Source organism: Asterias rubens, chromosome 21 (assembly GCF_902459465.1).
Source record: "Asterias rubens chromosome 21, eAstRub1.3, whole genome shotgun sequence".
Lineage (NCBI taxonomy): Eukaryota > Metazoa > Echinodermata > Asteroidea > Forcipulatida > Asteriidae > Asterias > Asterias rubens.
In genome coordinates this window covers 11674253-11696807 of record NC_047082.1, presented here as the reverse complement: position 1 = coordinate 11696807, position 22555 = coordinate 11674253, and the positions used below count along the sequence as shown (strand labels likewise).

Here is a 22555-nt window from a genome sequence, read left to right as displayed (position 1 = left end):
GTTTAGATGGTTGATTTCGAGACCTCAAGTTCTTAATCTGAGGTCTCCAAATCAAATTCGTGGAAAATTACTTCTTTCTCAAAAACTACGTCACTTCAGAGGGAGCCGTTTCCCACAATGTTTTATACCATCAACCTCTCCTCATTACTTGTTACCAAGTAAGGTTTTATGCTAATAATTATTTTGAGTAATAACCAATAGTGTCCACTGCCTTGAACTAAAGGTTTACCATTTTTACTCAAACTAAGGCTGGTTGACCATTGGTTGACCATTTGGAACCAGACTAATGACCATGGTTTCTTCACTGGTCTCTATAGCCTGCTCCATGCTAACATGTGTAAAGCGCCAGATAGGAACCAGTGACACTTTAGTGAAATGCGGAAGGTAATGAAGTGTTGAATATCGTGGTACTGATGGTTGATTAAGCTCTAACTGAGTCGTTCAAATACATTGCTGGCCAGTAGTTGACTAAATATGTGCACTCATACTTGCTCCATATAGACTATTTTATTCTCCCTTTGGAGAATGCATAACTTCTCCGAAGAAAATGTGAAGCTGCGAGGATATTCTTGCGTAATATCCTGAATTTTGGTTACTATTCTATGTAATGATTTTCAGGGAACCAGACTATGTAAACTGACTATTCACCTTGTAGCTACCGATGGACAAGAGGATATTCTTGCGTGGTATCTTGAATCCCGTACTCAGCATGGCCTTCAGGTACGCCTCGTATCTGTCCTCGCCAAAGCAGGCTACTTCCCCGGTACTCGCCATCTCAACACCAAGAAGCATGTCGGCACCGGCCAGGCGAGAGAACGAAAACTGAGGTACCTAAGAAAGAAACAGAAAAATGTGCACATAGTGATGGTCTGGGCCCCATTTCATAAAGCTGCTAACGAGGCTAAGCACAACTAAATTATACTTACCAGAATAAGGTTACCGTCAAACTACCATGTCTTTGTTACAAAGTCATGATCCAAGTCCATTGAGACGAAGGCAATAAAAAATGCCCAGGGCAGTAATTTAAAGCGCGTTGATACGTTACTTTGAAATGCTCTATAAGAACTTGTTATTATTACTCAAATGTTTCACAACTTTTCCACTACTGACGAAGAAGAATAACCCAATGATTACCTTGACACCGACTTTTCCTACTCCTGCAATGAAGGCGCCAACAAACTCCACGGGCTCCCCCATCATGACCCTCGTTGCCAACGCCACAAAGTCATGATCCAAAGTCTTGGAGACAAAGGGGAAGGAGCGAGACACGCGCAGGTTGCATTCTATCACCTTCAACTGATTGTCCTAAAAAAAGAGTTGAGAAGAAAAAAAATTAATTTATGGAGTTCAGATTACTTATATTATTCTTCCCCCGAAACCCAAACATAATTTGGGGGGGGGGGGGGCTAAATTGCGACGGAAGCAGCTACAACGTGTTCGAGAAGCAGGCATCAACCCATTATGACCACGGAGCACAGCCAAGATCGAAAGTATTTTATTTTTCCCGAGGGAGGAAAACCGGATAGTCTGGAAAACCCTCGTGGCACAGCAGAGAACCAACGCACAACTCAACTCACATATGACCCTGGCCGGGAAACAAACCGGGGTCACCTTGGTGAGAGGCGAGCGCTTACGCACAAGCCAACCATGCCACCCTAAGGAGTCCCTAAGATATTTAGACTAAGCAATTTGTCTACCCTTACAGGGACACACTGCCTTCGGGTTTGGCGCTTTGGGCCATAACAAAAAAACATTTGATATAATTTAAAAAAAAGGTTTTTAAAGTTAGGCATGATATTTGGTCCCAGCAGAACCAGTTACCCTCTCATTTTAACCCTCTCATTTTACTCGTCTTCACCTTTTTTCACTGGTCAACATTTGAAATGAAACATGGGCCCAATTTTATAGCTCTGCTTAACGGTAAGCAAATTTGCGTGCTTACTGTAGTAGAAAAATTTGCTTAAGCCTTAGCATATTTCACAAGGTGAGCAGAAAAAATGGGCGGCCATATTGCGTGTTTACCGTGGATTTGCATTGTGACATCATTTATTTTCGTGCGGTCAGCACCAGAAGGTTAGCATGCCTTTTCGTGTGCTTACGGTGAGCAGCGCTATGAAATAGAAATCGCACAGTAAGCCAAAAACACGGCCGCTAAGCAGCGCTACGAAATTGGGCCCTGGACGCTTTCCAACAACGAACTAGCCAGCAGCCAGACAACTAGGTGAGAATTTTGACTGGTCCTCATGTGTTCTTACTACCATTTGGCCAGCGGACCACTGTTACGGGAGACACTGTAAACAAATTAATCTGTTAAGCAGGTTTATCAACTCAAAAGCTGTCTGAAATAAGGCCCAAGTAGTCAGATACCTTTGCGATGAGTTGCAGGTTGTAGGGGCCATTGACCTCCAGGTTCTGTCCGATCGCCGTCGTGATGCTGAAGATCTTATCCATTGTCTCTTGATTCAGATCCTGAGGTGGGGTGACGAGGGTAGCATCCCCGGAGTGGACTCCTGCATTCTCGATGTGTTCCGAGATGGCTATGGCCACAATCTGACCATCTTTGGCGACAGCGTCAACATCGATCTCCTGTTAAAATGAATAACATAAAAAAACAATTCAAAAAGAGTGTGAACAAGTGGTTTTCATTTCGGTTTTTTAAAACTTATTTTGTTGCTCGAGTGTATTTCAATCCCACTGTTTTAAAATCGAGGTTGCAAATAAATGTTCTATTCCACTCTAATTAGATATTTTCTTTAAAGGCACTGGACACGTTTGGTAAATGACCAGTATTCTCACTTGGTGTATCCCAACATATGCATAAAATAACAAAACCTTGGGCTCAATTGGTCATTGAAGTTGCAAGAGAATATTGAAAGAAGAAATACCCACAATATGTTGTGCATTCAGATGACTAAGAAAGGCGTCAGGTCAGAAGCCTTTCTCAGTTTCAAATATTTGGTTTAGAAATTGTCCCATTCCCAAAAACTACCATTACTTCAGAGGGAGTGGTTTCTCACGACATTTTATTCTATCAACAGCTCTCCATTGCTCAATACCAAGTAAGTTTTTGCTTAAATGAAGAGCAAGTACGATCAACGACCATAGTTAACCATAGTTCGACTAACTTTGATCGAACCCGCGTTAGTCTACGATAGTAGGACCAGTCTAGTCAACTATTTGCGACCATCCACTCGAGGCTGGTCGAGGTTGGTCGCATCGATGGTTACCAATAGCAATTTGCCATATCACAGTGTGCTGCAGGCAGAGAGGACCAGTTATTCTTAAAATAGCTGAAAAGAAGCGAGTATGGACTTTTTATGTGTTCACGGCATAGAGCTATGGTTCACAATCATCTTTTATACATACGGTCGCTAGAAAATGACTAAAGTCGTTCGCACTTTTATTTCAGCGCGCATGCGTTGCGTACGTCACAAACTAATCACTAGTCGACGATTGTACCCTGATCGAACTTGCTCATATATTTTGAGTAATTACCAACTGTGTCCAGTGCCTTTAACCAGTCAACCATGACGCGCCATTAAACATTTTTAAGTATGATAAAAATTCACCGAGCGTACCTTTGCCTCTAGGATGAACTTTGAAATGACTACAGGATGATCTCTGCTGACGGCTGTAGCTGTACAGAGATAAGCCTCTAGGTCGTGATGGGTGTGTGCTACGTTCATTGCAGCTCCACTCAGTACATAGGATGGACGAATCAGACATGGGTAGCCTACACGATCGCAGAATTCCTTAGCAGCCTGTCAAATCAAAAGAAGGTAAACATTTGATTTACGGGAAAGCCTCATTAGAGATGTTTAGAGTTCAGCACAAAAACCCAGAGAACATGAATCATTTCCAGTGTGCGTGTTTGTTTGCTTTGAATTACGTGGGCCATTAAACTTAAAAGATGAGCAGTTAGTTTGATTTGGCAATCAACAGCATCATTGGTTTGTGCAAGATCCAGATATTTAAGTCCACTGTTTTAAGTTGATTGGTTTTTCGACCGTTGCTCTTGGACGTGGACATGTTGAGTGCCTACTCAACTTTCTCACACGACAACATTAAACCAAATATGAGCATGTTTGTTGTCTTTCCTTTGTCATTTAAGGGTTTCATTATGGCAACCATATTTCAAACGGAAACAAATTACCCCAGAAGCTAAAAAAAAACTCTGAAAATTAACATCGAAAGATGAGCGTGGAATTTTTTTTAAATAGTGTTATGAAATGGTTAACTTATTCAACATGCCACATAATATTATTTGCTACACATTTTTTTGAAAGCAATATCTCCTTGATGTCAAGTCAAACACTCTTTGGCTGAGAAATGGTCTCACCTCAATGTTAGTGAGTTCCTTCCACAGGGGTTGGTTCAGTCCGATGGTGTCAAGCAGACGAGAGAACTTGAAGCGGTTCTCCGCAGAATCAATGCTCTCTGGTGAGGTTCCTAGAATTCGACACTGGATTAAAACAATAATAAATAAATTTAATATTTGATTATTACTGTACGATAGTTATGCACTTTGCACTAGAGTTGTGCCTCTCTATTTACTTTCCTTAACAATTAAACGGAACTTGTGATATCCTGTTATTAAGCTTGGGCGATACCACGATATTATCGAATATCGCGATACTAAATTGGACACGATTTCGATATCGGATCGATTTGGTTTTAATCGAAATATCGATATATTGCGATAAGTATTGCAATATCACGATGTATTTTTTAGCTAAGACATATTGCACCCCATAGGTTTGGAGAAAAACCATAAGAATAGGTCATGAGGACACTTTTCTTATGCTATGACTGTCTCTTCTACAACTTTCACTGGGAGTTTGAAGACTGATGATGTCAAATTTAATTAATCGGGATTATATCGTATATCGCGATATATTGTCGGCGATATATCGTGATTAAAATAAATTGATATTGCCCAAGCTTACTGGTTATAACCCTAGTCCAATCCCAATTATTAGCCTATCTGCAAACAAAGTGGTACAATTTAAGTACGGCAATTCTGCTCATAGTACAGACTCCTTGTTTTAGGTTTGTTGCCACTCCATCTAATAGACCGATCCATTAAGCTCAGCCCCATTGCGTATTGACCAATCACAACGCAATGAAGGTCCGACAATAAGGTCTGACATGCCCGCACGTATGCTTGGCGCGCGCAGTAGAGTTGGGCAGAAAGGGATTTGAGAGCCCCACGTGTTCTTGCTCACATGTGCGTCGTGGGCGGAGCCTACTGGATTGGTCTATTGCAGGGCGGATGGTTGCCAGAAACTTTTGAGCAGGCTCGAAGTTCTGGGTAGTATACAGCCTGTGCCGCCAAATATGTAGCGCAATCAAGGCTAATCAATCACAAGAACCAACTCTGCCCTCAAAGGTACCCATTTACCCTTGGGTGGAGAGAAGCAATTAGAGTGAAATGCAGCCAACCCTGACCAAACATTTGAAATTGAATTTACGTGAGTATTGGCTGTGTTTTGTAGAAAATTTTTTGATAATTTGAAATAGAGTACGTGATGGACTCGGACGAAGACTATGTCCACTCCGTTTGCACATTTTTACAAAACTAGTCCAGTGTGATGGGGTTGGTTAAACTCACCTGTTGTCGATGTAGCTGCATAGCGATGTTGTTGGGCAGTTGACCACCCATAGACAGTATCACACCCCTGGGATTCTCTATATCGTAGATATCCATGACGACCTCAAAGGAGATCTCGTCAAAGTACAGACGGTCGCACATGTCGTAGTCCGTGCTGACGGTCTCTGGGTTGTAGTTCACCATGATCGTCTTGAAGCCAAGCTGTGAAAGAACGTCCAAACATTGGTGACAGTTTTACACCAAGCTCAGTAAATTGTTTGTTTGAGATGATCTTACTGTCAAAGGAACTCAGCAAAGCTGGCAACAGCCAAAAAGTCAATTCATAACCCGGAGCATATCAAAAAATTATGTTAGACGTACCTCTCTAAGGGCAGTAATGCACCCCACAGCGCACCAATCAAATTCCACACTGCTTCCGATACGATACACTCCCGATCCAATCACCATGACATAACCACCGGGGAAGTCTAGATCGTGGGACTCTCCGTTGTATGTCAAGTACAGGTAATTGGTTGTAGCTGGCCACTCGGCGGCTACCGTGTCGATCTGCTTGATGTGGGGTCGGATGTCGAGGGTGTGACGGGTCGTACGTACGGCTAGCTCAGTCCTGATGGAGGAACAAGTAACAAAGATTAGTTGTTGGAGAAGTAAATTCGTGCTATGTTTTTATAAGTGTTTTTATTTTCTGGACAGTATTGAAAAAATTCTGCTCAGCTGTCGGCAAGTCATACAAATGTATTGACCCAATTCATCTGACGTCATCATCAGAATAATCTTGGATGCGCCATTTTGGTGGTCAATGTCAACGTGTGTTATTCAGAGAAGTGCGCAATTTAGGCGACGCGGCGTTTACACATAAACCTATTGACCACCAACATGGTGAGCGTGGCACAGTCGCTGTGTGTGACGCGCATGCAAGGGGTCAAAACCACCATATAGCCGGGAATTTCACCCATTTTACGATACAACCTCGGCAGCGGCAGTGAGAGTATCACTTTTATGGAATGTGACTTTCTCTTTAATGTTGGGGTGAACAAAGACAACAATTGAAGAGAAAGAGTTTTGAACCTGCAACCTCTGGGTGTATGCACAGGTACTCTGAACTCCACAATACAAAAAACTTGTCCAAGCTGTATGTACAAGGCAGAAGACACTATTGGTAATTTCTCAAAATAATTATTAGCTAAAACCTTAATTGGCAACAAGTAATGGGGAGCTGTTGACGGTATAAAACATTGTGCGAAGCGGCTCCCTCTGAAGTAACGTAGTTTTCGAGAAAGAAGTAATTTTCCACGAATTTGATTACGAGACCTCAGATTTAGAACTTGAGGTCTTGAAATCAACCATCTAAACGCACACAACTTCGTGTGACATGGGTGTTTTTTCCTTTCATTATTATCTTGCAACTTCGACGACCGATTGAGCTCAAATTTTCACAGGTTTGTTATTTTATGCATATGTTGAGATACACCAAGTGAGAAGACTTCTCTTAGACAATTACCAATAGTATCCAATGTCTTTAACCAGACAATAAGTGTTCAAAGAGTACACAGTAAATACAATGTATGATTAAAAACTGTCACTTGTGTTTTCAATTCATACTCATAACTTGTAGCCTTCAAGATTGTTCCTCCTGTCTGAGTCATCAACACCAAAACTTGTTTATCCTACAACCAGAGATGATTTAAGACAAGAAGTCATCTTTGCCAAACTTACATCTCCACGACTTTGCCGATCTGCTTATCGGAGAAGCCCAGCTGCTTGGCCTCCAGCAGGATACCGGCGGTGAGCGCCACTCCCCGAACAGCCTCAAGACGCTCAGTGCAGTCGACGATCCGACGGAACTTATGCAAGAACCATGGGTCGATCTTAGTGAGGGAATAGAGACGATCGATGGAATAGCCGGCCTTCAGAGCTGCGGCCACGACAAAGATACGCTCATCTGTTGGCGTTTGTAAAATCTGCCAAAAAATAAAGACAAAGTTGAGGAACAGGTGTGGAAGTACGTAAAGGCCAGAAATTCCTTGAAATGTTACCCTGATAATGGCTTATGTGATATGTGATGCAATCAAGCAAAATGAGTCTATTTGTATATTTAAAAAGAGCATAATATATGCTTTGCTATTGTTCAAACCCAAAACTTGTGAAAGTTTTGCAATGCTAATTTAAACCTTTTTTTAATGTAACTTATCAGGGACTTACTAATATAAAGTAAAGTCTTTTGAACAGGATTCGAACCGAGGTCCTTGAAGTTGAAGGCGACTAAAGTTACCACTACTTAAGCTTCCAAATAACCAACCGGACCCACAGCAATTGCCATGATGCCCTGATGCTTTTGCCGTGGTGCCCTTTGCAAAGTTCCAATACAAATTGACATTCTAGTCGTAGTAAGTGCCATTTACCAGAGGAAAATCACTGTGCCCCGTCAAGAGTGAAATTCAAGAACCGTCTTACCTCATCTGAGACTTTCTGCACGTCACACTCAAAGCCATTCACATGCTCGTTGACCATACGCAGTGCCTTCTGGAACGCCTCCTCGAAGCAACGGCCGACAGCCATCACTTCACCGACACTCTTCATGGAACTCCCAATCTGATAAATCAAAGAATACGGCATTTGTAATAAGGAATAAGGCGCACTTTACTGTAAACCATTCAAAGCCGCCGGTTTAGTAAAAGTATTGTCAAATTGTTGGGAAAGCAAGCTTGTACAAGTGCGTTTTAAGTTTGTGCTGGAAGAGAGTGATGTTGTGCACTTGTCTGAGTAACCTGTCTGGGTATTTTGGCAGGTTACCTAAATCTAGTAAGCATAACTTTGTTGTGCTCATCTACATTTTCTTTTTGGGCATCTTTTAAAAAGGAGCAGTTTCATTGAGCTGCTTAAAGACACTGGACACTATTGGTAATTGTCAAAGACCAGTTTTTTCATATGCTGTATCTCAACATATGCATAAAATAACCAACCTGTAAAAATTTGAGCTCAATTGGTTGTCAAAGTTGCAAGATAATAATGAAAGAAAAAACCACACTTGTCACACGAAGTTGTGTGCTTTCAGATGCTTGATTTCGAGACCTCAAAATCTAATTCTGAGGTCTCGAAATCAAATTCGTGGAAAATTACTTCTTTCTCGAAAACTACTTCACTTCAGAGGGAGTCGCTTCTCACAATGTTTTATACTATCAACCTCTCCCCATTACTCGTTACTAAGTAAGGTTTTTTGCTAATCATTATTTTGAGTAATAACCTGTGGAAATTTAGTTGGTAATCCTGTTTTTATCAAGGAAGAAATTTCATACTAAGCAAATTTTCGTGGCTACAGGCTTTATAAAATTGGGCCCTGCTCATTTTTACTTAGCACTTAATATCCAAGCAGTCATTTCTGCCTATAGGCAAACTCGGGTGCTGTATAATGGCAAAGGTTGTGGGTTCAAATCCCACCCAAGTGATATGCCTGCGGATATTACACAACTTAACACCGAGAGGGTTGAAACATACCAACTTGTTGGCTTTTGTGAATTTCTCGTTGTAAAGAAACTACTCCAGAATGAAAAAAAAAAAGGTCCCACACTGAATCCCACACTGAGACATACTTACCGTCTTGCTGACTTTAGTGAATTTCTTCAGATCCCAGCGGGGGATCTTGACCACCAGATAATCCAGACTGGGCTCAAAGCAGGCTGTAGTGGAACCGGTCACGGAGTTGGTCAGCTGTGGTAGCGGGATACCTAGCGACAGCTTAGCTGCAATGTAGGCGAGTGGGTAACCGGTTGCTTTACTGGCCAATGCTGAGCTACGGGAGAGGCGAGCGTTGACCTCAATGATGAAGTACTGCAAATAAGAAGAAAAAAATAAAAATTACTTGATTGGTGAACAGACAGATAGTGTACGTCACATACTTTTGGAAATACAAACGAATGCATCTATCATCAAAAGAAACCTCTTTACCTAAAATAGGTATGATTTTTAGTCCTTAGGGAAAAAAAGTAGGAACACATCATTGAATACAAGGGCTGACCAACATGTACATGTGCATTCAGTGTAGGCTATTTGATTCTAGTGTTCAGATTTGTCCAAAGGCAAAATCGGAAATCAGACTAACTTTAAGAAACACGTTGCCTTGGTTGGTTGAGTTGGTCTTTGAAAAGGGTTTGTAACCGTTTGTTATAAGATGCATACGAGTATAAAGACGTCTAAAAAGTCGAATACAATGATCCACACACATTTGCCTCGAAATTGCGTGGTTTTCCTTTTACTTTGCAAACTAACACGGTCAGCCATTAATGGGAGTCCAAAATTTGACTCCCATAAATGGCCGACCGTGTTTGTTGACGAGGTAAAAGGAAAACCACGCAATTTCAAGTGATACTTGTGTGGATCATTATATTCTACTTTTAAAATATCTTTCTAATCATATGCATTCTATAACAAACGGTTACAAACGCTTTTTTTAAAGACCAACTCGACCGATCCAAGGCAATGTGTTCCTTTAAATCAGACTAAAGTAGGAAGAAAATCATGCATGCTAAACTCTCCGTAATATTCTTTCAAATTATGGTTTTTCTCTAGAAAAAAAATAATACCGTTTCCACAGTTGAACAAATCGTAGACAAGACAAAAAGGAAAGAACAAAAGAAAGGAAGCCAACAGTTTTGACTAAAATAAACAAATAAAAATTGGGAACTTTTTGTTCCTGATAATGTTTCAGGGAGAATTAATGACATCCTGTTTGAAGGCAGAACCGCCTTATCTTCATTGCCAAAAAAATATTTGAATAATTCGCAACAGTTGAAATGTGCTCAAATCCTGCCAAACATTTGCTGCGAAAACAGCCCTTTGACAGGAAGTATGAACTGGGCATATGCCATTTTCAGCTCAACCCATTCCTACAACGCAAGGAGCTCATAGTTACCTCTTGTGAGAGTGGATTCAAAGCATACTGTATGTTACACTCTCCGACCACACCAAGATGACGAATGACTTTGATGGCTGCTGTGCGCAGTAAGTTGTACTCAATGTTAGTCAGCGTCTGACTTGGGGCAACGACGATCGATTCACCGGTGTGTATGCCGAGTGGGTCCACATTCTCCATGTTACATACCTGTCAATACAACATAATAATAATAATTACAAATCGTTCTTGTGCACTCCGTCAGAATGCCCTAATGCTCTGTACAAGCAAGGTATACTTTTGGTAAGCCAAGGAACTGATTCCTACATTTTAGGAGGTATATTGAAATGATGGCATTTCCACCTTTTGGTGACCACTTGAGGTTAAAAATGTCAAGGAGCTTCTGGGATCAGTATCCTCAGTACTAGAGAAGATCAAAGAGCAGGATTTATCGAGATCAGAAGAAGATAACTGCTCTTTTGTCTCCTGACGATGACTAGAGCAAGCTAGTCGAAATGTTGACACCAATTCAAGAACTGACTCCATGGTAGTACAGTTAATCCTGATACAATAAGCTAGAGTAGTAGTCCCAGCCTATTTCTATACCAGGTAATAGTTAATAAGCAGGACAGTTCTTTTCAGAACTGAGAAGTCTCCCGAACACCCGAACAATCTACTCTGCGGTAGTAGAACAAAGCAAGACAGTTCTCTAAGAACAAACTCTACCTGGCAAGTAGATACACACATGGTGTTACTGCAAACCAAATATACATTGATACCTCACCATGCAATGCCTCAAATCCTATATGCTATTTTGTCATCCAGCAAATTCATAAAAAGTCCTAATTTTCTCATCCCTTACAGGTGCAGTGAATCAAGCCAAAAACTTGAGAACATGTGCCACTATTATTTAGTTTGGCTCATCAAGGGCTGGCTGTCTCAAGCCTTTGTTTTGTAAATTGGAATAAACTGATATACCAAGTACACATGATATTGGATTTCTGATTTATCAATATAAATGTACATTGATTGTTGACGAAAATGTTCTGTCGATGGACCTTAGTTATGCCAGTCATTTACTGAAATAATAATAATAACAATAATAATAAACAGTTCTTATAAAGCGCATATTACAATTAAGTCTCTACGCGCTGAAATCGACCTTACCGTGATGCAGTTGTCGAAGGCATCCCTCACGACCTCGTACTCGACCTCCTTCCAGCCTCGTAGTGACTTATCAACGAGAACCTGACTGGTATGGGCAAAGGCTGCCGTCACTAAGGGGACCAACTCGGCTTTAGAGTTGGCGAATCCAGACCCCAGACCTCCCAGAGCAAAGGCAGCTCGGACCATGACTGGGTAGCCAATCTTCTCAGCAGCCTCAACTGCCTGCATCAGATGAAAAATGAAACAAAATGGTTGGTTTTTGTGGTGAGTCTGGTTGTACCTATTAAGAATACAAATTATCGTTAATTTCAAGTTCCATAATAGAGATTACAAGATACCTAGTTTGAAGGATTCAGGTACTTTTCAAAATGTCCACAGATTTACATTAAACTTACAAGGTTTGAAGATAATGATAGTAGAAGAAAAAAGAAAAATTGTGACATTATTTTACTCATTTCTCAAAAACTACAGCACCTCAGTAAGTAATATTTTAAGGGTAGCTTTCTACAAAACAAAGTGTATTCATGCCGCGCTCGAACGGCACCCGCTGTACAATGCGTAAAGCAGAATAGAATGCTCGACGGTTACAATCTCTTAACTTTTTACGGACTGATTTCTGATGCTTTTTTAGTTTAACAAAAAGAAGCTTAATAAAGAATGCAATTTCAATATGCCGTACTGTCCCCACATGTTATTCCCACTACCATTTACCTCATCAACAGAATATGCCGCCTGACTCGGTGCCACTTTCTCCCCAATCGACTCCATCTTCTCGGCAAAGATCTTCCTGTCCTCCGTATCGATGATGGACTTGACCGGCGTACCGAGCACCTTCACGTTGTACTTGCTCAAGGTCCCTGCTGCATCCAGCTGAACGCCACAGTTCAATCCAGTCTGACCACCGAAGTTTAGTAAGATGCCGTCTGGACGCTCACTCTCTATGACCTGTTCAGTAAGTCAAAATCAAGAAATAATGGCATGGCGCAGTACTCACGTCAAATTCATTCATATAGAATTCTTTGCTGAAGACGCCCTGTAAAACACAGTATTCTTTGGGCCGTAAGTGGAGAACAAAAATGAGTTCGCAGAATGTTAAATTTCTTAACATAAAATGGCTTGAATGCCTTGATGTGCTATAGAGGTGGATCAAAAAGCAATATTGGTTCATATAAAAAGAAAATAACAGCTACTTTTATATGGCAGACATAAAAACATCTGATTTCAGAAAAAATTCGAAAAAATCTCATTCCAGACTTTTCAGGCTATTTAATGCTGATTTTTTTGAGAAAACTTCTGAGAAATCGGAAATCAGACTTGAGAAGGACGACTAGCATCATAGTAGACATCATCAACATGCATTAATATTGGACGATGAATATTGATGACTACCTGTGCGACATAGTCCGGTGTGATGGGCAGGAAGTAAACGCGGTCCGCCATTCCCTTGGATGTTTGCACCGTTGCGATGTTGGGATTGATCAGAACCGACTGTACGCCTTCTTCTTTCAATGCTTTGATCGCCTGAAAACACAAAATAAGAATTTGTCAGTAAAAGAAAATGTTATACCATCTGTAAAATTTACTGACAATCTGTTCTTTCTGACTGAAAGCATAGAAATATATTGCTTAGCAGAAATACGTTACCAGCCAAAATACCATACAGTTTAAATTTCAGCAACTGGTACTCCACTTAATTCTTGCTGAGCAAAACTATCTGCTCAACAGCTATACCGTGTGTCTCAAAAAAAACTATACACTTTTGAAATGGCTGCTGAATAAAAAGTATATGATTCTGGAGGAAAAGGTTTAGGTGTATGGATAACTAATGGTCTCAACTTTCATATGACACCATAAAGTCCGAAAATAATTCATGATTGTGTGAGCAATGCTCACTTTTGTGAAGGGTTGAAAATTAGGCTGCGCAGGAATTAGCCTTCCCTTTGTGAGAGGTAAGTCCTTTGTAGCTTACACAATTCAATCCAAGATTTCGGCTACATCAGGTCAATGGGTAACCTGAAGAATACGTAGCCAACATCTTTGACATTCCCGTTTTCAAAAAAACGTATTATTGAATAATCTTTGTACATAATCCCCATCTGATTATTAAGAAAAACCAATGAAATGTTCAACTCATCTTACAATAACTGAAATGCGGGATGAAGGTTTTGATTAAAAGTCACCGATGTTAAAAAACAAACACATATTTGCTAAGCAAAATTATCTGCTTTAATAGCTTCATGAAATTTGGCCCTGGGAAGCAGCAGCAAGGGGATGATGTCAAGGGGATGCAACTTTTTTATTTCGGATACCAAATTTGGTCTTACCTGTGAGCCAGAGTAGTCAAACTCCCCGGCTTGACCGATAGACAGTCCTCCGGAGCCCAGGATCAACACCTTCTTAGGAGGGTTGTCTTCCGTTGGGGTTCCGGGTAGTGGCTTGAACATCATGAGTGAACGGATCCTCTCTCGTACAGACATCCTGCAAGGCAACGTCATAATGCTTTTATCCGATGCTCGAAATTGGGGTACAATTACACAGGACGGCAGGGCTTGTAGCTTAAACAAAATTACCGCATCAAAACTTCTTTGCAAGTCTCAAATCTAAATAAGAAACAATTGTTCCCTCACAAAGTACGACGTGTAAACTGTTTCTATTTGAACAGACATTTCGGCAACATCTTTATGGCTAATACAGTGCTTAAATTTGGGGTCAAGTTCAACAAGACTGTAGGGCTTCACTTTTCCCGCACCAATAACGTTTTTGAAAAGTCCAAAATCTTAATATAAGAAAGACTTAATGTGTGTCACTGTCAAGGCCAAAAGGGTATGGTATGATAGGGTATTTCCAGGAGTGGGAAATACCCTACATCATACATATGCATGAGGTGAAGAGGAAATAATGCAACATTGACTGACTGATGCAACTTAAAAACAATCAGTCATCATTGTTGGCCAATCAATGGACCCAACCTAGGCCGTATTTCATAGAGCTGCTTTATAGCACAAGGAGTAGCTAAGCACAACAAAGATATGCTTACCACAATAAGGTTAGCAAACTACCATGTCACATGTACAATCTTTGACTGGTATCCTGCTTGTTTTTGCTAAAGCAGGAAATGTTTAAGCAATATTTACAGCTCTACGATATTGGACCCTGATATTGACACACTTGTTCTTTGGCAACGGCCTGTAAACAGGTGTTGCTATGGATACAAGGAAGGATGTACGTCGAATGTATTCTCGTATTAATAACCTGCCTATTTCACACACATTTAGAATGTGATGCCCTTGACAATGCTAATGCACTAATTTTTTTTTTTTTTTTTGGGGGGGGGGTTCCCAAGTACAATACAGGGCTACGTAAATATAAAGTCTTGTTTCTCACAGGACATGAGGTAAGAGTTTTTTGCTGACAAAAATATTTAGAACTAGCATCCAGATTTGAGGGGGGGGGATGTTGAAATGGTGGCGTGTTGAACTTTTTGTAACCAACCCGGAGTAACAAGGTTTAAGGAATTTCTTTATTTATTTAAAAAAATTATATAATTTTTTTTTTTTAAACTCCAACTGTGAGAATTTAAACAACAAACGATTACAAAGCCTGTCTGATTTACCTTTAAAAATTACTAGACCGTTTCCAAGATTTTTCAAAAGTCTAAACTCAAGAAAAGAAAAATGTCTAAAATTATGAAAAATAAAAAGAACAAACTGTTACAAAGTCTATTTATTAACTATCAATTTTGTTTAGAAAGTTTTCAAAGGACGGATTTTGAAAGAACAATCTTTTAACCAAAAACTCCCCACTAACTTAAAAAAGAAAGACTTTTTCTGAAAAGTAGATGCCGGCGGAGAAACATAATTTTTTGAAGGCAATATACAAGAACCAACATCGTCAGATATTGAGAACAAATTTTCACACAGAATATGGTCGTTGACAAAGCCCGTTGTAATGGAGGCACAATGCGTGATTAATAACTGGTATTCTTTGAATGATATTACATGGAGTATATGATGCACTGGTCAGCTGGTATCCGTCCACGTTATGCTCATATCGCATTGATGCAGCACGAGAATACCACAAGAGCATCCTGCACGTTAGTATGCCAAACAAACAAGCACACGGGTAAGATTGTGGTCGAGTGTTTGCCACATGTAAGCTTGGGAGTCTTTATTTTATTTATTTATTTTTTGTGCAAATTCCACCAAAAGAAGGCCTGAAAGGGTCTATATAACTTTTGTAGGACAAAAAACACCATGTCCACAGATTTACACTAAACTTACACAGTTTAAAGATAATGATAGTAGAAAGCTTCCCTGAAAATATTACGTGCTGAGGTGCTGTAGTTTTTGGGAAATGAGTAAAACAATGTCATGAAAATAATTTTCGTCTCATGAGACGAAAATTATTTTAATAATTTACAAATGTATTTGCATGACATTGTTTTACTCATTTCTAAAAAACTACAGCACCTCAGTAAGTAATATTTGAAGGGAAGCTTTCCACTATCATTATCTTCAAACCCTGTAAGTTTAATGTAAATCTATTTACATTTTGAAAAAGTACCCAAATCCTTTAAGCCACTCTTGTTTCTAGGGGCTACCAGAAGAAAAATTGTTTAGATGAAAATAACTTGGGGACCTGAAGGTAGGAATAGATATTACCACTTAAAGCCATTGGACACTTTCGGTACAGAAAAAAAAAAAAGTTCACAGATTTACAAATAACTTACAGGGTTTACAGAAGGTAGTGGTGAAAGACTTCTGATGAAATATTATTCCATGAAATGCTTTACTTTTTGAGAAAACACCAAATATCAATTCTCGATATCGAGAATTACGGATTAATTTTAAAACGTGCGGATACAAGGGTGGATTTTCTCCCGACTCCGATGACCGGTTGAGCCGAAATTTTCACAGGTTTGTTATTTTATATATAAGTTGTGATACACAAAGTGTGGGCCTTTGACAATACTGTTTACTGAAAGGGTCCAATGGCTTTAATTGTAAAATGTCCAGATTGTAGGATGGAGGGAAACATGCACCAGGCAAGGAGTTCCAAAGAGATGCAGTAAGTGGAATAAAGCTGATTGGAATGGCTCATAGTTATACATCTCAGCAAAACAAGAGTGTATGAATTAGGCAATGGGTTTCTCAACTAATGTAAACTTGGAGACAACTAAATTCTCTTAATACTGTACTCGACTACTTACTTGTTAGAATCAAGTCCCATCTTGCGATCTCGCACCGTGTCAATGAAGACGTCGAAGAGGAATTCCAAGTCCCTTGGGCCAGCCATGTTCTCTGGATGAAACTGCACGGCAAAAAGCGGCTTGGTGTTGTGAACGATCCCCTCATTGGTCAGGTCATTGGCATTGGTAAACAAAATGGACCAATCGGAGGGCAGTTTGGTGGGATCGATGGCGAAGCCGTGGTTTTGCGTGGTGATGTAACAGCGCCCGGTTCCGCTGTGGACACAAGGTTGGTTGTGGCCACGGTTCCCGTATCTATGGTAAGGACAGGTTCACAGCATCATTTAAGTGTGGTTTTACTTATTCATTTTAAAAAGCAACATTCAACCGTTCTGGAGTACTATGCGCATTACATGATGCATACACATACATGTAGTGCCATCTAGTGTTGCGTATCGTGGTACATGTTTGAAGATAGTAAAAATGTCTATTGCACACAGTATCTGGAGGACCATTTAAAGGCGCCAGTCACTAGCAACTCACTAGTGCTGGGCAAATAGTGAAATTTTGTTATTCGGATACAGCTGGCCAACTATCCGAAATTAACCGGATATTCGAATAGTTTTTTTCGCCACTAGAGGGCGCTATTCAAACAAAAAATTAAAAAAAGAAAATTAAAACATATTTTTTTTGCTGCTAGAGGGCGCTGTTTGTTTGTGAATTAGATCTTATGGGCGGATTGACATTAGTTTTAGACAGTGTCACTCGGTTCATTCATAAAAATGACCGGATCTAATTTAAAGATGGCGATTTGCTTTTTCTTTTGATCGTGATTGACTCTACGTGAAGGAAAACTTTTGTAATCTTTGAACAAATTACGTCAGAAATGTCATTGTTTTAACTCTTCACGGAGGTGAGCATAGTTAAATACTTAATTTATGCTGTTTCATAAGGATTCAGACAAAACATTCATATCAGTTAACGCCCGACGTCCGCGGATATTAGGATATTAAAGAATATCCGGTTACTCGGTTGTAATTACAGAACTATCCGGTTTGTAAATAGGTATTCGCGCCCTATGCGGATATCCGGTTAAGAAAAAAAAGGCATTCGCGGTTACGGATAGGAAAACCAATTCGCCATTAACCGGATATTCGAATAATTCGCCCAGGCCTACAACTCACTGTGGTTCAAACAAAAGATTAAAAAAGATGGTGTTTGAAAGATGACAGATCAGTTGTGTCCCTTAACTCGTCTGGCCAGGAACTTCAGAGATGCAGTGCACAGCTGGAAAAGGCCCAATCCCCGTAGCTTGCCAGGCGAGTTTTAAAAACAGATAATTTTGTGATGAAGAGATCATAGGCCCCAGGTTGCGAAGTTATAACAGGTCTTGTATGTAAGATTGAGCTAATCCATGAAGGGTTTTGAATGCAAGTAGCAATTTTGAGTTATGTTCTGTATTTAACAGGAAGCCAATGAAGATTGTGTATACAATGTTAACATTCTCCAGCAAGTAATACAATATTGACGTCATCGAGAAGGGTCTAAGTATACTACTTTATCTAATTAGACTTACTTCATCTTGAAGGAGCCAGTGCCCAAAGCCAGGGAGATGAGCTGATGTCCGAGACAGATACCAAAGACAGGTTTAGGGTTGGGCTCGCTGAGAATGCGACGGATATGCTGTATGGACTCTGCACACATCTCAGGGTTTCCAGGTCCGTTGCTTAGGAACAGGCCGTCATAATCTTAACAAAAAATTGTAATAGATGTTAATTTTTTGCATCGGGGATAAATAATTTCATTTGTTTTTTTTCCTTTAAATAGATGTGTATTAATGACACTGGACACTATTGGTAATTGTTAAAGAACAGTCTTCTCACATGGTGTATCTCAACATATGCATGAAATAACAAACCTGTAAAAATCTGAGCTCAATTGGTTGTTGAAGTTGCGAGATAAAAAAACAAAACATTGTCACTCGAAGTTGTGTGCTTTCAGATGCTTGATTTCGAGACCTCAACTTCTAATTCAGACGTCTTGAAATCAACTTCTTGGAAAATTAATTCTTTCTTGAAAACTATGTCACTTCAGATACTCATTACCAAGTAAGGTTTTATGCTAATAATTATTTTGAGTAATTACCAATAGTGTCCACTGCCTTTAAGCACTGTATACTCAGTACTTTCTCTTTGAGTTCTGTCAGAAATACTCACAGGCAAATCATTGGGGTGGGATTCGACCCCAAGACATTTGCATTGCTAACGCAAATGTCTTACCATTAGACCACCGAGCTAGCCTGCTGGCTAGAGGCAGTTCGGATCCATGGAAACAGTCAGAGTTTAAATTCTTCGACCATCGTGACTCAAGTCCAAATCAGAGTCAGCATTACTGTGACTCGAGTCTGACTCAGAGTCTGACTCAAGTCTGAGTCATGAGTCAACACTGGTTAACAACCATCATGACTCGAGTCCAAGTCCTAGTCTGACTCACTGTGACTCGAGTTTGAGTCACAATTTAACAGTGGTTTACATCCATCAAGTCCAAGTCTGAGTCAGCATTACTGTAACTCGAGGCTGACTCAAGTCCGAGTCACAAGTCATTAATGGTTTACAACTATTGTTACTTGAGTCCAAGCCTGAGTCAGCACTACTGTGACTTGAGTCTCACTCAAGTCTGAGTCACAAGTCAACAGTGGTTTACATCCATCAAGTCCAAGTCTGAGTCAGTATTGCTCAAGTCTGAGTCACAAGTCATTTAATTTGTGATTTATAACCATCGTCACTCGAGTCCAAGTCTGAGTCAGCATTACTGTGACTCAAGTCTGACTCAAGTCACAGTCACAAGTCAACACTAGTTTACCTTCGCTGTTCAAGGGATGATCCCACGGGACAATCTCGATGCGAGCGCCCAACGAGGCCAAGAGTCTCAATTGGTTGAACTTGATCCCGGTGTCCAGGGCAACTATTTTCACCGACCCCTTTGGATTTAACACTCTTGGTTGCTAAGGGGAAAAAACAATGATGGAATAATATGATATAGTGATGATGCTACCATCGACTCCTTCTTTTATAGATTCTAAAAGAAAAATGTATGTTTTTGCAAAGAGCAAGTAACACAAACAATGATGCAAGCATTGAACTTTTCTTTTGAAGAGGTACAGCAATTTTCATCTATTAAGGAGCACTTCTATGAGGAAATGTTGTATTGGAACTTTGCAAAGGGCATCACGGGAAAGGCACATGGCAGCAGAGCAATTGCTGCGGGTACAGTGGGTTATTTCAATCCTGCTGAAGCAACAAAACTGGAGCACTGGCTAGAAACTAAGCTTGGGCGATATCACGATACTATCGAATATCGCGATATTAATTTGGAAACGATTACGATATCGGATGGATTTGGTTTTAATGGAAATATCGATATATCGCAATATATCGCGATATATCGCAATATCGATTAAATATCGCGATGTATTTGCTAGCTGAGACATCTTGCACCCCATAGGTTTGGAGTAAAACCAGAATAGGTCATTAGAACACCTCTCTTATGCTATGACTGTCTCTTCTACAACTTTCACTTGGAGTTTGAAGATTGATGATGTCAAATTTCATTAATCGCGATTATATCGAATATCGCGATATATTGTCGGCGATATATCGTGAATAAAATAAATCGATATCGCCCAAGCTTACTAGAAACCACCAAAAACTACAAGGTAAGATGTTTAATTTTAAATTAATGTATTCAATACTAGCAATAACAAATTAATCCAAGTGCAAAACAGCTGTTAAGTTACCAGGCTGGTAAGTTAACTTACCAGGCCGGTAAGTTACCAGACCCAAAAGTCCAATGCGATCGCGGCTATAGCTTACCTTCAAGGACACCTCGGCCACCAAGTTACGCAGATTGGGATCCTCAAACTCTATTGATTCGGGATCAGTTCCCTCCAAAATAATCTAAAGACACAAAAAAAACATCAACAAGTTTGAGTTGAACATTTTTGTTTGATCTAAATAATTGGTCAATTGGAATTGGTGTTTTCCGTTTAACCGGCACTTCACCAACTGAGGATATTAGCGCCAAACAAATTTAGGTTATCACTATTATTATTGCTGTTAAGATCTTTTCCATCATCTTTTCTGTTCATGTTTACCTTTCCTTTCATTGTTCCACTCTCTCTGATCTTCTTTGTCAGGGCTCGTGTGTCGATTCCTAAAGGGTGAATTTAAAGAAGAACATGAGCTTCGTAAAAAACAACATTTACACCGTTAAAGGCGGTGGACACTGTCGGTAATTACTCAAAATAATTATTACCATAAAACCTTACTTGGTAACGAGTAATATGGGAGGTTGATATAGTATAAAACATTGTGAGAAACGGCTCCCTCTGAAGTGACGTAGTTTTCGAGAAAGAAGTAATTTTCCACGAATTTGATTTCGAGACTTCAGATTTAGATTTTGAGGTCTCGAAATCAAGCATCTGAAAGCACACAACTTCGTGTGACAAGGGTGTTTTTTTCTTTCATCATTATCTCGCAAATTTGACGGTCAATTAAGCTCAAATTTTCACAGGTTTGTATCCCAGGTTGTATCATAAACTTTGGTGTGATCCCTAGCCGTTTAAGGTTGAACGGCTTTCGACTGCAACCCACAAACAAAGATGTTGACACAATAAGGGGACCGCTGATGAAGGGCTGTATAGCTCAGTTGGTAGAGCACCAGTTGGTTTATCCTGAAGTCATCAGTTTCAGTCCCGTTCTAGTAAGTTTTTCCTTTTCAACCTTAAATTTACCCGGTCAGTTTCCCATTTTGGCAACCAGTAAAAAGCAACATGCTTAGACTGCAGGACTTGCAACCACAAGGTTGTGGGTTCGAATCCCTCAAGCATGCTGCTGATTTCACAATGACTAGTATTGTAATCTAGTTACTGGGGAACCCCAGTTTGTGGATTTGTGCAAAGGGAATCACAATTTGTTGATTTGTGCAATTCATCTTCATAGACATTAAACTAATGTGTGTATGAGAGAGATTGGCTATTGCCAGCTTGGCATTTATTTCCTTAGACAAGAAGATCGATTAAACAACCAAAAACAAAAAGTATTTAACCTTCACTTTCAGTTTCATCTCACCTGATATTCCCGGAACTTGACTTTCTTTCAGCCAATCACTGAGTGACCTGGTGGCCGCCCAATGACTGTACTTCTCCGACAGTTCTCCGACAATGAGGGCCGAGACGTGAACCTTTTCTGACTCGAACCACTTAGGTAGACCATTCTGGTCCCGATCGTCTGGTGGGACGCCATAGTTACCGATGAGTGGGTAGGTCAAGACGAGTATTTGTGACCGGTAGGAGGGATCAGTTAGTGACTCTGGGTATCCAACCATGCCAGTCTGGAAAACTGAATGCAGACAAATTTTTACGGGGATAATTAATCACTCAGGCCAGGGGCCAATTTCATAGAGCTGCTTAAGCAAAAAATTTGCTTAAGCACAAAAATAGCTCGCTTATTTTACACATGTTACTGGCCAAAATTTCCTGCCATATACATTGCTTATGACTAGGATTTAGCTGTTGTTTACTTAGCATAACAATTGAGTGGAGCCTTGGCCGGTAATCTGATTTTACTAAGCAATGAATTTTTTGCTTAAGCAAAATTTTGTGCTTAAGCAGCTCTATGAAATTGGGCCCTGGAAATAACCC

At 40.1% G+C, this 22555-nt stretch overlaps 1 protein-coding gene across 1 annotated transcript in view; it reads right to left on the bottom strand.

Moving 5' to 3' along the window:
- LOC117304780 (CAD protein-like) overlaps positions 1 to 22555 on the bottom strand; it is a 44186-nt gene that overhangs the window by 18970 nt on the left and 2661 nt on the right. Inside the window, exons 2-22 of the mRNA XM_033789388.1 lie at positions 21984 to 22253; positions 21008 to 21066; positions 20727 to 20810; positions 19717 to 19858; positions 18431 to 18602; positions 16876 to 17169; positions 13991 to 14144; positions 13056 to 13187; positions 12378 to 12611; positions 11667 to 11888; positions 10521 to 10709; positions 9206 to 9439; positions 8066 to 8203; positions 7328 to 7572; positions 5972 to 6218; positions 5612 to 5812; positions 4340 to 4462; positions 3579 to 3761; positions 2368 to 2586; positions 1135 to 1305; positions 649 to 831 (exon numbers count right to left, since the gene is read on the bottom strand). Of these exons, the coding sequence (XP_033645279.1) occupies positions 649 to 831; positions 1135 to 1305; positions 2368 to 2586; positions 3579 to 3761; positions 4340 to 4462; positions 5612 to 5812; positions 5972 to 6218; positions 7328 to 7572; positions 8066 to 8203; positions 9206 to 9439; positions 10521 to 10709; positions 11667 to 11888; positions 12378 to 12611; positions 13056 to 13187; positions 13991 to 14144; positions 16876 to 17169; positions 18431 to 18602; positions 19717 to 19858; positions 20727 to 20810; positions 21008 to 21066; positions 21984 to 22253 (3896 nt within the window). The remainder of the gene's footprint in view (positions 1 to 648; positions 832 to 1134; positions 1306 to 2367; positions 2587 to 3578; positions 3762 to 4339; positions 4463 to 5611; positions 5813 to 5971; positions 6219 to 7327; positions 7573 to 8065; positions 8204 to 9205; positions 9440 to 10520; positions 10710 to 11666; positions 11889 to 12377; positions 12612 to 13055; positions 13188 to 13990; positions 14145 to 16875; positions 17170 to 18430; positions 18603 to 19716; positions 19859 to 20726; positions 20811 to 21007; positions 21067 to 21983; positions 22254 to 22555) is intronic.